Genomic DNA, 15,817 nt, shown 5'->3' on the forward strand with positions numbered 1-15,817 from the left:
ACAAGGTCAAGTTCCTATGGCTCTGAGTGCTTTGCCCCTGATGTGGGCTGGTGGTTATTGGAACCCTGTGTACATTTTTTAGAAGGAAGGAAGGGAGGGAAAGGGAGGGGAGGGAGGGAGGGAAAGGAAAGGAAGGGAAGGGGGTAGGGGTAGGGGAAGAGAAAAGGGAGGGAAAGAGGGAAGGAAAAAGAAAAGTATTATTAATCTGGACCACTAAAAATTTTGAAAAATAACCTTGAAGATTTAATTTTGATGACACGGAACTGGCACCAGAAATTTTGTAGCATTTAAGCTCTCCGCAAAAAAGAAAATGAAACATGTTTTCTTCAGTTATGCATTTTTGAGATGATCTTAATGGTCTCAATACTTTGCTTTCCAAGTAAAGTACTTTTTCTTTACTTTTTCTCCCAGAGTTTCAGGACCCATCAACCTACTCCAGTTCAGAGTTTTGCAAGCATCTTCATTCCAAATTTTCTAACTTTAAAGTTTTTTGTGGGAATTGGCACCGTATTTTGTAAGCAAAGTTTTGATCCGTTGCTAGGGACATCTTCAGCTATGAAAATAAGGGCATTATTGGAATATAGAATAGGCTGTAGCATTTGCCACTAGACATGGCAAAATTAAAGGGCAGAGGAATCTCCCTCGCACGCTTCCCATTCTAGTTCAGAATGACAAGAAAACTTCTGATAGAAGCAACAAGAGTCTATTCCAAATTTAGATTTACAGGGACTTACACTTAGAAGCATTTGTTTTGTAAGATCTTTTGGAGAGGAGGAAAAGAGCCTGAAGAAGGAAAAGAAAGATCATGCCCAGTTTCTTGCAGTATATGAGAGTGAGAAGCCAAAAAAGGAAAAGATGGTAGCTAGGAAAAACAGAACAAAACAAAACTGGAGAGGTATGTGCCAGGTTAAACAAGGAGCCTGATGAACCACCACAAGCCTGTGGAAGACCTTGCATGGGCCAGTGTCCCTGCAGCTGGACCTGGGACCATGTGGCCAGAAAACGCCAGGAGACTGAAGGTCGAGCGTGCCCAAGCTTCTCTCAGCAGCCGCTCCCACAGCAATCAGGTGCCCTCAATTGTGCACAACAAACTTGGTCTTGAGTTTGCTGTTGCTCCTGCCACCCATCACTGAATTCTTCGTTTGCATGCTGGATCCCGTTCTCCTTTTCTCCCCTTTTTCATTTCTCCACATTTTCCTTTCTCAGTTAAAGTTGCAACTACTTGCTAGATTATAGCCCTAAAATAGTCTTGTTTCTACTTTTGGGGGATGAATTGAGTTGAATTTTGGAGGATGGGAGTAAAGTTTTAATAGAAAAGCAGAGATGACAAGGATAATGCAAGAGCTTCTAGCATTCTGAACAGTTATAATAAATGAGAGATATATTTACAGATGGTATAATTCCTTTTTGGCACAACCTACTTGATTACAAGTCCTTATGTTTTAGTCGTGGGATAGCTATAGTAATGATTCTGAAAAGTATACAAAGCAATCAAGGATGGAACATCAGTGTTAATATAAGTGGAGTCACACTTGAGAGCGCCTTCTTTCATTGGATGTGCTTTCGCTGTGTGTCCTTGCCTTCCTCTCCTCTCACCTTCCCTGTCTTCTGTTTTGCCACTGTGGCCTTTAGGGCTTCACTGAGTTCACTTTTCACAGGGTCACGTTCTTTGGATGTGGGAATTGTATTCTTTCTCAGTGATGCTGGTGGGAGTCCCTTAATGAGCTGGGAACAAGGTTTCTTGAAGAATAGTTCCCAGCCCTGCTTCTCTTGGCCAAATAAAACATTCTGGCTCTTAGGGATGAGTAATTTTAGCAAAATACTTTAGACTGTTGAAGTACAGCTGTTTCTCCAGTATTATTTTTCATCATGTATAGTTAGATTTCCCAGAGAACAGCTGACCCCTCTAGAAATATAGAACACCCCCCTCAAATAAGTGAGATTAAACTAAATTAAACAGGATGGATTTTTAAAAACTGAGTCACAACATAATGATAAAAGGAATAATTCAACCAACAGGAAGTTGTAATGATTCTAAATTTTCATAGCCCTAACATACCTATGAGATAGGTAAATAAAAATTGGTAGAATTGCTAGAAAACATGGACTAATTCAGAATAAGAGTGGGAGATGTTAATGCACATGTCAATAATTGGCAAAACAAAAATGTATATACATGTAACATATTTGAAAAACATAATTAACGAGTTTATCCATGATCCTTTGTAGAATTCTGCACCTAATAATTAGAAACTATATATTCGATTCAGAAATGCTTTGAAACATTTTTTAATTGTTTATGTACCAGGTTAGGGCCTGGCAAACTGTGGTCTATGGATGGACCAAATTCAGCCAGAATGTGTTTCTGTAAATAGTTTATCAGAACCCAGCCATGCGTATTCATTTATATATTGTCTAAGGCTGCTTTTATACAACAGCGGAGTTTGAGTACTTACTGACAGAGACCTTATTGCTCTTCAAACCCTATACCTATTTACTATATGTCCCTTTACCTAAAAAGTTCGCTGTGCTAAAAATAAAGCAAGTCTTAACAAATATCAGAGAATTGGTATGCAAGCCATTTTTCTAACCACAAAACCAAAGAATAATAACTAAAAAAAAAAAACTGTTTAGAAATATAAAAATACACTTCCAAATAACTCATTAGTCAAAGAAAAATCATTATGGAAACATTAGAAATACTTAGAATTAAATGATTATGAAAATGCTATAACTTTAAAACATATGGTATTCAACTTAAAGTTAGATTTAGAGAAAATGTTTAGCCTTAATGCTTATATCAGAAAAAAGAAAACTTAGTGGGCTAAATATCCAACTACAAAAGTGAGAAAATCAGTAGACTAAACCCAAAGAAAGTAAAAAACTTAGTGCAGTAAAAATCAAAGATGCAGTAGGAAATATCTATAAGTACAGAACTTGGTCGTTTTTTTTAAGACCTCTCTGTGGTTGAACAAGAAAAAATAAGGTGCAAGTAAAAAATTAGGAGATAAGAAAAGTGGGCATAGCTGCATACAATGACCAATTCCAATAAATTTGAAATAGATAAAATCGCCAGTTACCTGGGAAAATATCACTTACCAAAACTGAATTAAAAATAAATAGAAAAACATGGATAATCATATGACCATTAGAAACTGGAGGATTTGTTAAAACATACCCACAGAAAGAATACTATATTCTGCTTGTTTTATTGACACATTTACCTAATATCAAGGTATTTGATTTTAAATGTCTGCATAAATAGTAAGGTATTTGATTTTTTAAATCTACATAAAATTTTAAATCCTCCCCCCAAAAAAACACTGTTATTAAAAGAGAAATATATCATGACCAACTGGGATTTATCCTAATAATAAGAACAGTTTAACGTTAGCATATTTTTACAGTTCACCACATTATCAGATTATAGAAGAAATCCCATATGATCATCTCAATAAATGCAAAAACAAAAAGCATTGCATTAATTTCAACACCTATTCATTACTTCAAACAAGCTCTTAGCAATCCAGTAATGAAAGGAAACATCATTGGAGCACCTGGTGGCTCAGGCAGTTAAGCATGCAACTCTTGATTTCAGCTCAGGTCATGATCTCAGGGTCCTGAGATGGAGCCCAGCCTCTGGTGCTGCCCTAAGCTTGAGAGTCTCTCTCTCTTTCTCCCTCTGCCCGGCTCATGCTCATTCTCTTTCTCAAATAAATAAATAAATCTTAAAAAAAAAAAAAAAGGAAACATTATTAAACTATAAACATCTTTTCGTGCAAACTAGTGTGGGTGTTAAAATTGTGGAATCTGGGATTTAAATTTCAGGTCTGCCAGTTATTAGTTGTATGACATTGCATAAATGTTGCAAATTGTTTAATGAAAATTAGCTTCTATCATTTTTTAAAAGTCAGGATGATTGAGGATTAATTTACATTCAGCCAGAATTAACCCTTTTTGTGTACAGTTCTGTGAATTTTGACTGATAAATATGGTTGTATAACTGCCATAACAGTTAAGGTAATAGAACATTTCCATCACTCCTGAGAAGTCTCCCATCTTTCATCCCAAGTAATTATTCATCTGTTTGTGCCTATAATTTTGCCCTTTCCAGAATGTTAAATAAATGGAATCATATAATATAGTTTCTTTAATCTGGTGTGTCCTTTACTTAGAATCATCATACCTTTGAAACTTATCCATTGCTGTTGTGTATAGTTAGGTTTTTTTGTGTTTTTTTGTTTCGGTTTGGTTTGGTTTTTTTGTTTTTGTTTTTGTTTTGTTTTGTTTTTTGGTGTGTTTGTTTTTGTTTTTGTTTTTGTAATTGGTTTTGTTGAGAAACTGTGAGAACAAATAGAGTTCATCAGGTTACTAGCCAGTGCAGATCAAGGTTTTTATGAGGCCTGAGCTTATACAATTTAAGGGGCCCTCTCTTAGGAAAAGAATACAAAATTACTGATATAAAATTAGGTATGAAAGTAGTTGTTTTAAATAAGAAATCACAGCAGTACTGATGCAAACACAGGAATTCTAAAAGTTTTTATTTTACTTATCCCCATCCAATAAGAAAAAAATATATATAGTTCCTTGAAAACTATATAAAATGCACCATCCACTGTCTTCCTACAGGAAAAATGGGAAGCTAATTCTCTGCTTATAGTTTTATGTTTTTGATAATTGGAAGGATTTTCCACTGGTTTCATGCATCCCAAACCTGGTTTCTCCTCCAGTGCCCATATAGTTCTAGGGAAGGGTACTACACATACATTTGTGCCATGATCTACAACCTCTGGCCCTTCACAGTTGGTCAGAATGTCTGGTGAGTTGGCACAGGGTGGTAGGAGAGTATTCCTGGTAGCAGTCCTACACTAGGACAGCTAGCAGTAATTTAACTGTAGACTGCATGATTATGAACCACTCCATTAGACTCAAAATTAAATGTATGTTTAATCAACTTCCTGTAACTGGATTCCCAAAACGTTCACTTCCACTTCAACACCATTCACTACAGAGTATGTGAAAGAGGTGAATTCTGAGTAGAAATAGACAGTGGTCTATTTATTTTAACCACAATATATCTTTCTTTTGCAAATTTTCTAAGAAAAAAATAATCACATGATCCATTGCCAGGGGCCTTCCCAGGGCCTAGAAGGGGTTCATGCAAACAAGTGCTTTGAAGCTTAAGGAAATTGCTGGGAAATTGGACTTCCAATACTTCTCATAAAGAAGATGAAGGCAGGGACTGAAGCAAAGAGGAAATATGTGCAGCTTTTTAATTTTGCTTGCTCTTTTTGCTTTGAGTTGAAAAGGGACAATATACTTGACCCCTTTATTGGAAGAATTCAACCAGTTCCATCTGGTGGTATCTTTTTTTTTTTTTTTTAATGAATACTCTCAGGGAGTAGGAGATGAGGCTACCCCGTCTTGTTGTCTCCACTTCACAGGCCCTGTCAGCCACTGGGACTAATTAGCGTAGGCCTGGCTTAACCTCCTCAAATGCCAGCAGTTCTAGAGGAACCTGGGAGCTGGAGCCAGGCTGGGTAGGTTGGGCCTTATACTTCTCTTTTAATACTCTCTTAATGGAAATCACAGAACTAGCACCCTTTTTTTTTTTTTTTTTTTTTTTTTCAGAAAAGCAGTTTTTCTCTTTTGGAACCAAAAAACATAACAGGCAAAAGAAACAACTAATTTATTCAGCCTACAGTGATATGAGATGATCTCATTTTATACGTTAAAAGGTTTCAGATGAAATAATTTTTGGCTCAGAAAGTAACTCAGATTTGGAGCATTTGTTAACAAGGTATTTTAAATATTTCTGATGGGTTTTTGTTGCATAAGAGTCACATACCTTTAAAAATGTGTTATTTTCAGCTAGATTGCTTAAATACAGACTGTGCTCTTCAGTTATCAGAGTCTGGGCAATGGAGGAATAAAGAGTTCAGGATTTTCTTTTAAGGCATTATTGGAGTTTTAAATATTTCAGGATTTGATCTCAACATTTATTTATTTGTATTTTACCTATTTTATCTTAAAGTGACTTTTAAAGTTAATGAAAGAAGATTTGTATAAGCGGTTTAATGTTTTACACATAGAAATAATATTATGTTTATAATGAAGATGTAAATGAAACAGTAGGTATGGGGAAGTACTTTTTACTTTAATCAACACTGGGCTAAGTACTTGGGACACTCATGAGTACCCCCACAGTGTTATTGTTCCCCAGAGAGAAAGCCTAACATTTATCCATACCTGCACACACTATATGGAAGAATAAAATTATATGCTGATTTACAAGGTAAGTATAGAAATGCTGTGACAACAAGAAGGAGAAGGGCTATGTAGTCAGCCAAGATCCCAGATGAAGATGAGTTGGAGGATGTTAAGAGAAAGGAGACTTCCATGGATAGAAACAACTATAAGAAATTTCATAGAACTAAAGGTGGCTTTAATGGAGAAAGAAATTGCTCAGGTGGGGTTGCCAGATTTATTAGCAAATAAAAATACATGCCACCTCATTAAATTCAAATTTCAGATAAACAATGAATAATTATAATACTATATAGATATCTCTCATGCAACATATGGGTCACACTTAGACTGAAAAATTATTTGGTAATTTTTGTATTTTTGTATTTAATCTGGCAACCTTATCCAGAGAGCTTTTATTTTTGAAGACTCCATCATGGCCTCCCTGGGTTGAATTTCTAAATTCTGCATTTCTCTGAACCCATTTGTCTTCCTGGCTCTTCTAGTCAAGACACCAATGAAAGGGGTACCCCAGCAGCAAGATGGTACTCTGGTCTGGTCCACAGCCAACCACATGCCTGTTGGCTTTTCCAGCATAATAATTTTGGGCTTCCTGAAGAAAAGGATGGATTTCCTTTAAGTATTACTTTTAACTTTTTCGTGGTGAAATCATTTTAGATTCACATGCAATTGTAGGAAACAGTATACAGTGAAATCACATATATCCTTTACCCAGATTTCCCCAGTGGTAACAACTTGCAAAACTATATGTATATGTAAATGGTAACACAAGGATGTTGCGATTGATACAGTTAAGATACGGAACATTTCCATCCTCATAAGAATCCTGCTTGTCGCTCTTTTGTAGCCACACCCACTCCTGAACCCAACCCTTTCCTTGAGGCCACTGTGCTGTTCTCCATTTCTCTCATTTTGTCATTTCAATAATGATGTATAGATAGAATCACACAGTATGTAACCTTTTGGGATTGGCTTTTTTTCAGTAAGCATAATTCTCTGGAATTTATCAAGGTTGCTGTGTGTATTAATAGTTTATTCCCCTTTTTTTGAAGATTTTATTTATTTGAGAGAGAGAAAAATCATGAGCAGTGGGAGGGGCAGAGAGAGAAGCAGACTCCCCTGATGCAGGGCTCGATCCCAGGACTCTTAAGATCATGACCTGAGCCAAAGGCACTTAACCAAGTGAGCCATCCAGGCTCCCCCAACCTTTTTACTGCTGATTAGTATTCTATAGTATGGATATATCACAGTTTGTCTAACCATTCACCTATTAAATGACATCTGGGTTTTCTCTAGCTTTTGGCTATTATAAATAATAAAGCTGCTTGTAAACATTTCTGGACAGTTTGTTGTATAAACTTAAGTATTTGTTTCCCTGGGATAAATGCCCAGGAGTGCAGTTGCTGTGTTGTATAGAAGTCGCATGTTTAATGTTTTAAGGAACTGCCAAGCTTATTTCCATTTGTGGAATATATCTTCTGTTCCCAGTTGCAGTGAATGAAAATCCAGTTTCTCTGCATCCTCACCAGCATTTGTTGTTGGCACTATTTTTAATGTTAGCCATTGATAGATTTGTACTCGTATCTTGTAGCTTTAATTACCATTTTGCTAATGGTTAATGATACAGAACATATTTTCATGTACTTATTTACTTTTCAATGAATGCCTGTTCATGTCTTTTGCCATTTCCTAATCCAATTGTCTAGCTTTGATGTTCAGTTTTGAGAATTCTTTATATTGTCTAGATACTGGTCTGTCCTTTATTACATATGGGATTTTGACAGAAATTATGTTAAACTTGTATGTCAGTTTGGGGAAAACTGGCATCTTTACCATGGTTAGTCTTCCAGTCTATGAACATGATATTTCTCCTTCTTTATTTAGCTCTTCTTTGATTTCTTGCATCAGTGTTTTATAGTCTTCAGCATGCAAGTCCTATGCATGTTTTCTTAAATTTACACTGAAGTGGGATCCCTGGGTGGTGCAGCGGTTTGGCGCCTGCCTTTGGCCCAGGGCGCGATCCTGGAGACCCGGGATCGAATCCCACATCGGGCTCCCGGTGCATGGAGTCTGCTCCTCCCTCTGCCTATGTCTCTGCCTCTCTCTCTCTCTCTCTCTCTCTCTCTCTGTGACTATCATAAATAAATTTAAAAAGAAAAATTAAAAAAAAAAGGACCCTACACTGAAGTATTATAGGTTTTTTTAAGCAATTGTAAATGGTATTGTATTTTTATTTTGGGGGTTCATATGTTCATTGCTAGCATATAGAAATAAAATATTTAATAAAATATCAAAAAAGATAATATTTATCTTCTATTCTGCAACTTTGCTAAACTCAGTTCTAGCAGGGTTTGGGGGTTTCGGAGAAAGTTTTTTAGATTCCTTGGGATTTTCAATGTAAAAAATCATGTCATCTGCAGATGGGAGCAGTTTAATGTCTTCCATTCTGATGTACATGCCTTTCATTTCCTTTCTTGCCTTATTACACTGATTAAAAGTTCTAGCACTATATTGAATAGTTTGGTGAGAGCAGACATCCATGCTTTGTTCCCTATCAGAGAGAAAGCATTCAGTCTTTCATTTATATTAAGTATAATATTTGCTGTACTTTTTTTAATACATAGTGTTTATCAGTTTCTCTTAAATTTGTTGTTATTTTACGTCTTAGAATATGACTATCATAGGATATGTTCCATAACATTTAGAATGAATATTCTGTTGAATGGAATATTGAGTGCAAATGTTGATCAGATCCTGTTGGTTAATGGTTATCACTTAGTTCTTCTATATGTTTGCTGATTTTCTGGCTACTCATTCTCAGTTCTTGAGAGAGGATGGTTGAAGTTTGAACTAAACAGTACTTTTGTCTGTTTCTTCTTTCATTTCTATCAGTTTTTGCTTCCTATATTTTGCAGCTCTGTTGTTTGTTGCATACACATTAAGGATTGCTATGTCTTCTTGGCAGATCCAACCTTTTATCATTATATAATGTCCTTCTCTTTCTCTGGTAATTTTCTTGACTCTGAACTCATCTGATATTAATATAGCTACTCTGCTTTCTTTTGATCAATATTTGTATGTTGGGGTGCCTGGGAGCTCAGTCAGTTAAGTGTCTGCTTTCAGCTCAGATCATGATCCCAGAGTCCTGGGATGGAGCCCCACATGGGGCTCCCTGCTCAGTGGGGAGCCACTTCTCCCTCTCCTTCAGCTCCTCTCCCCTGCTTGTGCTCTCTCTCTCTCTCTCACCCTCGCTCTCTCTCTCCCTCTCAAATAAATAAAATCTTTTAAAAAATATTTATATGTTATACTTTTTCCATCATTTTGCATTCAACTTAGTATGTTGTTATATTTGAGGCAAGCTTCTTATAAATAGCATATAGTTAGGTCATGTTTTCTAATCTCTGTCAATCTCTACTGTAAATTTGCATTTTAGGCCATTTACATTTAATGTAATTATTAATATATAAGGGTTTAAATCTACCATTTTATTCTGGTTTTTTTTTGTGTGTGTGTGTTGTTTCTATTTTCTCTTCCCTGCCTTCCTGTGGGTTACTTGAACATTTTTAGAATTCTATTTTGATTTATCTCAGTGTTTTTTATTGTATCCCATTGTATGGCATCTTAAGTGATTTCTAAAACCACTAGGGGTAGGGTCACCAGAGTGGCTCAGTGGTTGAACTGAAGCTTTGGTTCAGATCATGATCCTGGGGTCCTGGGATGGAGTCCCGCATTGGGCTCCCCGTAGGGAGCCTGCTTTTCCCTCTGCCTATGTCTCTGCCTCTCTGTCTGTGTCTCTCATGAATAAATAAATAAAACCTTAAAAAAAAACAAAACACTAGGGTAAGTGCAGCCTTTTTACCACTGGGCAAAATGGAAAGTGATGACTCTCTACTAGCCCTCCTGTAACACTATCTTAGCGGGGAGAGAGCAGTATACTTCATTATTGCCCAGAGGAGATGGAATTCAAGGCTTACCATGTGGTCTCTATTGATACTGCAATGGTAGTGGTAATGATGGGAGGGGGGGAATAGAGGTTTGTTATTACCTTTAAGGGATGAAATTCCCTTTGTGAGTTAAATCCCTGCTTGATCATCTCTGATACCACTCTGGTGGGAGGTGGAGGAAGAGTTGAGGTGCCTCATCACAGCCTGACAAGGGTGGAAGTCTGGGCTCCCCACTCAGCCTCTGCTACTGGGGGCAGGGCCAGTTTTTTAGTGCTTGGAGTCAAATAGTTATTATCTTTTTTTTAAGATTTTATTTATTTATTCATGAGAGACACCGGAGAGAAAGAGAGAGAGGCAGAGACATAGGCAGAGCGAGGAGAAGCAGGCTCCATGCAAGGAGCCTGATGCGGGACTAGATCCCGGAAATCCAGGATCATGCCCTGAGCCAAAGGCAGACACTCAATCGCTGAGCTACCCAGGTGTCCCCAAATAGTTATTATCTAAACAATTTTAGTCTTGCTAGGTTGCCTCTTCCCTGGTCATTTCGTTAAATAGAACAGCCGTTCACTGGGGCTTTTTTGGTCTGCCCCCATTGGCATTTCCAAGTTACTGACTTCTTTAACCCCAAGCCTGAGATAATAAAGCAAAAAGAAAACCCATGGAGCTAACTGATATGTTGTCCCTTATACCTCAAAGTCCCAAAGTGCCTACTTCTCTCTATCTTTAGAGACTGCCTATGTTTGTTTTATTTATAAGGTCCAGGATTTTTAGCTGTACACAGCAGGAGGAATAGGGAAAAATACTACAACTATTACTAGTACTACTAGTAGTATCTTTCCAAAAGCAGACGTTCCATAAATACTTTTAATGCCAATATAATCATTTAAAATGATTATGTTAATCTACCTGTTAATCTACCTGCTAAATCTTTTTTTTCTTTTTTTTATGCTATACAGATAAAAGTACATGTCTTAATCAGGGTTCTCTAGATAAACAGAACTAATAGGAGATACATATTTATATCTATATATCTGTATCTATCCACATATAAAATAAGGAATTGGCCTATACACTCTTTGAGGCTGGCAAGTCCCAGCATCTGCAGTGTGAATTGGCAAACTGGAACCCAGGTTCCTCAATCCTAATCACAAGGCCTGAGGACCAGGACAGCTGATGGTGTAGTTCTAGTCTGAAGGCTGGCAGGCTGTCAATGCAGGAAGAGCTGATGTTGCAGTTCAAGTCCAAGGCAGAAAAAATTCTCTTACTCAGCAGAGGGTCAGCCTTTTTGCTTTTTTGTTCTATTCAGGTCTTATCTAATGAGGCCCACCCACATGAGGGAAGGCAGTCTGCTTTATTCAGTCTACCATTCAAATGTTAATCTGAGGTTGGGCATTTGACGGGATAAGCACTGGATGTTATACTATATTTTGGCAAATTGAACTCCAATAAAAATATATATATATACCAAAATAAAATAAGTAAGTAAATCAAACAAACAAAACAAAACAAATGTTAATCTCATCCAAAAACACCCAGAATAATGTTTCACCAAATATCTGGGTACCCTGTGACCCAACCAAGATGACACATAAAATTAAATACCACAGTATGCAAACATTTAAAACCGCAGTGGGGTGCCTGGGTGGCTCAGTTGGTTAAGCCTCTGCCTTCAGCTCAGATCTTGATTCCAGGGTCCTGGGATGAAGCCCCACTTCGGGCTCTCTGCTCAGTAGAGGTCTGCCTCTCCCTCTCCCTCTCCCTCTGCCCCTCCTCTCTGCACATGTGCACTCTTTCTCTCTCTCAGATAAATAAAATCTTTAACCATTTTTTAAAATAATTAATAAATCAAAGCACAGGATTACCAGATTGGTTCATTTGGACCTAAATATGAATTCTGACCAAGATTGCTTACAAATTCACATTTTGGACTGACATTGTTATATATAGAGAAATTCAAAGAGAACGAGTAAAGACCTTTTAAAGATTCAAAAATGTGTTTAAAGAGAGTAACGACTTGTTGGGAAAACTGGACAGCAACATACAAGAAGAATGAAACTGAACCTCTTTCATACACCATACACAAAAATAAATTCAAAATAGATGAAAGACCTAAATGTGAGACAGGAAATCATCAAAATTCTAGAGGAGAACACAGGCAGAAGCCTCTTTGACCATGACAGTAGCAGCTTCTTTCTAGACACATTGCCGGGGGCAAGAGAAAGAAAAGCAAAAATGAGCTATTGGGACTCCATCAAACTAAAAAGCTTCAGCTTCTGCACAGTGAAGGAAACAGCAAAGGCAGCCTACAGAATGGGAGAGATAAATGCAAATGACATATCATATAAAGGGTTTGCATCCAAAATCTATAAACAATTTATCAAACCCAACACCCGAAAAATAATCCAGTTAAGAAATGGGCAGAAGACATGAATAGACACCTTTCCAAAGAAGACGTCCAGATGGCCAAGAGACACATGAAAAGATGCTCAACATCACTCATCATCGGGGCAACACAAATCAAAACCACTATGAGATACCACCTTAGACTTATCACAATGGCTAAAATTAACAACATATGAAACAATAGGTGTTGATGAGGATGAGGATAAAGGGGAGCCCTCTTACACTGCTGGTAGGAACGCAAACTGGTGCATCCACTCTGGAGAACAGTATGGAGGTTCCTCAGAAAGTTAAAAATAGAGCTACCCTGTGATCCAGCAATTGCACTACTAGGTATTTACCCAAAGGACACAAAAATAAAGATTCAAGGGGTACATGCATCCCGATGTTTATAGCAGGATTATCAACAATAGCCAAACTATGGAGGGAGCCTAAGTGTCCATTAGCTGATGAATGGATAAAGAAGAGGTGATATAACACACACTAGAATACTACTCAGCCATCAAAAAATGAAATCTTGCCATTTACAACAAAATGGATGGAGCTATGTATTATGCTAATAAGCAAAATGTCAGAGAAAGACAAATACCATATGATCTCAATCACATATGTAATTTAAGAAAAAAAACAGATAAACATATAGGAAGGGGGAAAAGAAAAAAGGGGGAAGGGAAATAAACCATAGGAGATTCTTAACTATAGAGAACAAACAGGGTTGATGGGGACAAGTTGAGTGAGAGATGGGCTAGATGAGGGATGCGTATTAAGGAGGGCACTTGTGATGAGTGCTGGGTGTTGTATATAAGTGATGAATCATTGAATTCTGTTCCAGAAACTGATATTGCATAGTATGTTCACTGACAAAAATTTAAATTAAAAGAAAAAAAAAAACACCTCGCAATAGAGATTTAAAGCAAAAATAAATAAAGAGAGCAACCACTAGAGGCACCTTCGTGGCTCACTTGGTTAAGCATCTGCCTTGGACTCAGGTCAATGATCCCAGGGTCCTGGGATGGAGTCCTACATCGGGCTCCCTGCTCATCAGGGAGTCTGCTTCTGTCTCTCACTCTCCCTCTCTTCTCTCTCTCTCTCTCTATCCCTCTCTTTTTCAAATAAAGAAATAAATAAGATCTTTAAAAAAGAGGAAGTGAAAACAACCACTAAAATCCAGAAGGCAGGGATCCCTGGGTGGCGCAGCGGTTTGGCGCCTACCTTTGGCCCAGGGCGCGATCCTGGAGACCCGGGATCGAATCCCACATCAGGCTCCCAGTGCATGGAGCCTGCTTCTCCCTCTGCCTATGTCTCTGCCTCTCTCTCTCTCTCTCTCTCTCTCTGTGACTATCATAAATAAATAAAAATTAAAAAAAAAAAAAATTCCAGAAGGCAGTATGGCATTATGGGAAGTAAGAGACTATGAATGCTGTGTTTCTTCAGTAGAGCTTTATAAACAGAAAAACTGTTGAAACTTTTATTTTTCCTGATTCTAAGAGTATGAATATATTTTTTCCATTGTTAAATGATTTTACAAATTCAAAATAAATATTTTTCATGATTTATAATCTCTTTGCCACGGTCTCTTAACATTCCCCCTCGGGCTATCACCCAGGTGTCAAGAGCTACCATTTTTCAGGGCAGGCAGTATTATTTGTGGAGAAGACTTTGGACTCAAAACAGATCTGGGTTCCCAGCGGTGTGACCTGGGGCAAATTGCTTTACCCCTCTAAAAAGAAATTTCAATATGAGTAACATCAATGTAAGTGCACCATAATTAAACATTCTCAAAAGTTAGACATCTAGATAATCTTGAGTTTTGCAGTTTTATGAATAAGACTGACATCTTGGTGCTTAAATCTCTATATTTTGGATCGTTTCCATGAATTCAACTACTTAGAAGTAGAATTACTGAACCTTCTAAAAAGGTGGTACCAGGATTGCACTAGCAATGGAAAAAGGAAAGAGAGATGCTTTTCTAATTTTTAAACTTTATATTTCCTAGAAGCATCAGATGGTGAAGGAGGAGGAGACACAGAAATGATGCAGCAGGAGACCGCTCCAGTTCCTGCCCAGTCAAAGAAAACCAAACAGGTGAGAGTACTATAGGAGTCACAACTGTTAGAATCTGGAATCAGCATCCTCTGCCTCTCTACAACATGCCCTGTTCTTTAACATCAGTTGTTGGTGAAATTTGAGGAAAACGTTTATCTTCTTTGCCTTGGAAAACACCGTGCTTCATTAATGATAAACAAGCAAGGTCTATTTTCTCCCTAATATTTTTTTTACAACATAAATGTATTTTACAACGATTATATCTTAGATTCTTGTATCACATTTTTACCAAGGATCCAGTAGTACTCTTTTCAGTGCAGTTCCTGGGAAAAGACAAACAGCATAAAAATATGTAAAATGACCTCTCTGCCATGCTGCCAGTAGGCTCCCCAGGTCTCAGGTCTACCTAGCGTCATGGTCCACTGCATGAATATTTATCAGGGGATTTCTACCCTGATATTACCAACAGTGGTCATTTGATATATTTTACTTCACATCCATTTGCAGCTTTTTCACATTGTGTGGCCCTCAAACCTGGTTGGTAACCATGTGTGATTTTTTTTGAAGGATCATCTCTTGCCAGACTAAAATTATCATCTACTTCATAGCAATGATTTGTGGTCTTATCATTATTGTAAGTAGCTCTAAACTCATTCCACAAGAGGGTGATGCTCTCCAGTTTGTAACCAGGCCCAAGATAATTGTGAGAGTCAGTTTAACCTACAAGGTGTATGACCTTGAGCAAGCTAAACTCTGTGCCTCAGTCCCCTTATTGGTAAAATGGTGATAGTAAGTATATTTTCCTCACAGAGTTTTGGTAGAGATTAAATAGCTGATACTTGTTAAGCACTTCAAACAGGTTGGCAAAGAGTAAGCACCAAAGTGATCATTATTATAGTAAATGACACTTCATCTTTTTTATTTTGTTATTTTTTTCCTAGCGGGATGGGGGAATACAGAAGATATACATACTTAATATGTAATCATTGACGTTTTCTCTCCAGCCATTAAATATTTTTGTCCAAGGCCCTATATCAGTTTTAGCTTTTGTTTTTTCTTTTTGCTATTATTTTATTTTACTTTTTTTACCCAACTATAATTAACATACAGGATTATATTAATTTCCTGTGTACAATATAGTGATTCAACAATTCTATGGA

General features: G+C 37.3%; 1 protein-coding gene across 7 annotated transcripts in view; it reads left to right on the forward strand.

Annotated features, from left to right (window-relative positions):
* The window catches only part of CMSS1 (cms1 ribosomal small subunit homolog), a 378,726-nt gene that overhangs the window by 330,580 nt on the left and 32,329 nt on the right, over positions 1-15,817 (forward strand). For 5 of the 7 annotated variants that reach the window (XM_038582590.1, XM_038582591.1, XM_038582593.1 and 2 more), the window contains one exon: positions 14,608-14,696. In XM_038582590.1, the coding sequence (XP_038438518.1) occupies positions 14,608-14,696 (89 nt within the window). Of the gene's footprint in view, positions 1-940; positions 1,068-14,607; positions 14,697-15,817 lie in introns of those variants that run through there. The other 2 variants (XM_038582589.1, XM_038582592.1) reach the window with 2 other exon arrangements.

Source organism: Canis lupus, chromosome 33 (genome assembly GCF_011100685.1).
Source record: "Canis lupus familiaris isolate Mischka breed German Shepherd chromosome 33, alternate assembly UU_Cfam_GSD_1.0, whole genome shotgun sequence".
Taxonomy (NCBI): Eukaryota; Metazoa; Chordata; class Mammalia; order Carnivora; family Canidae; genus Canis; species Canis lupus.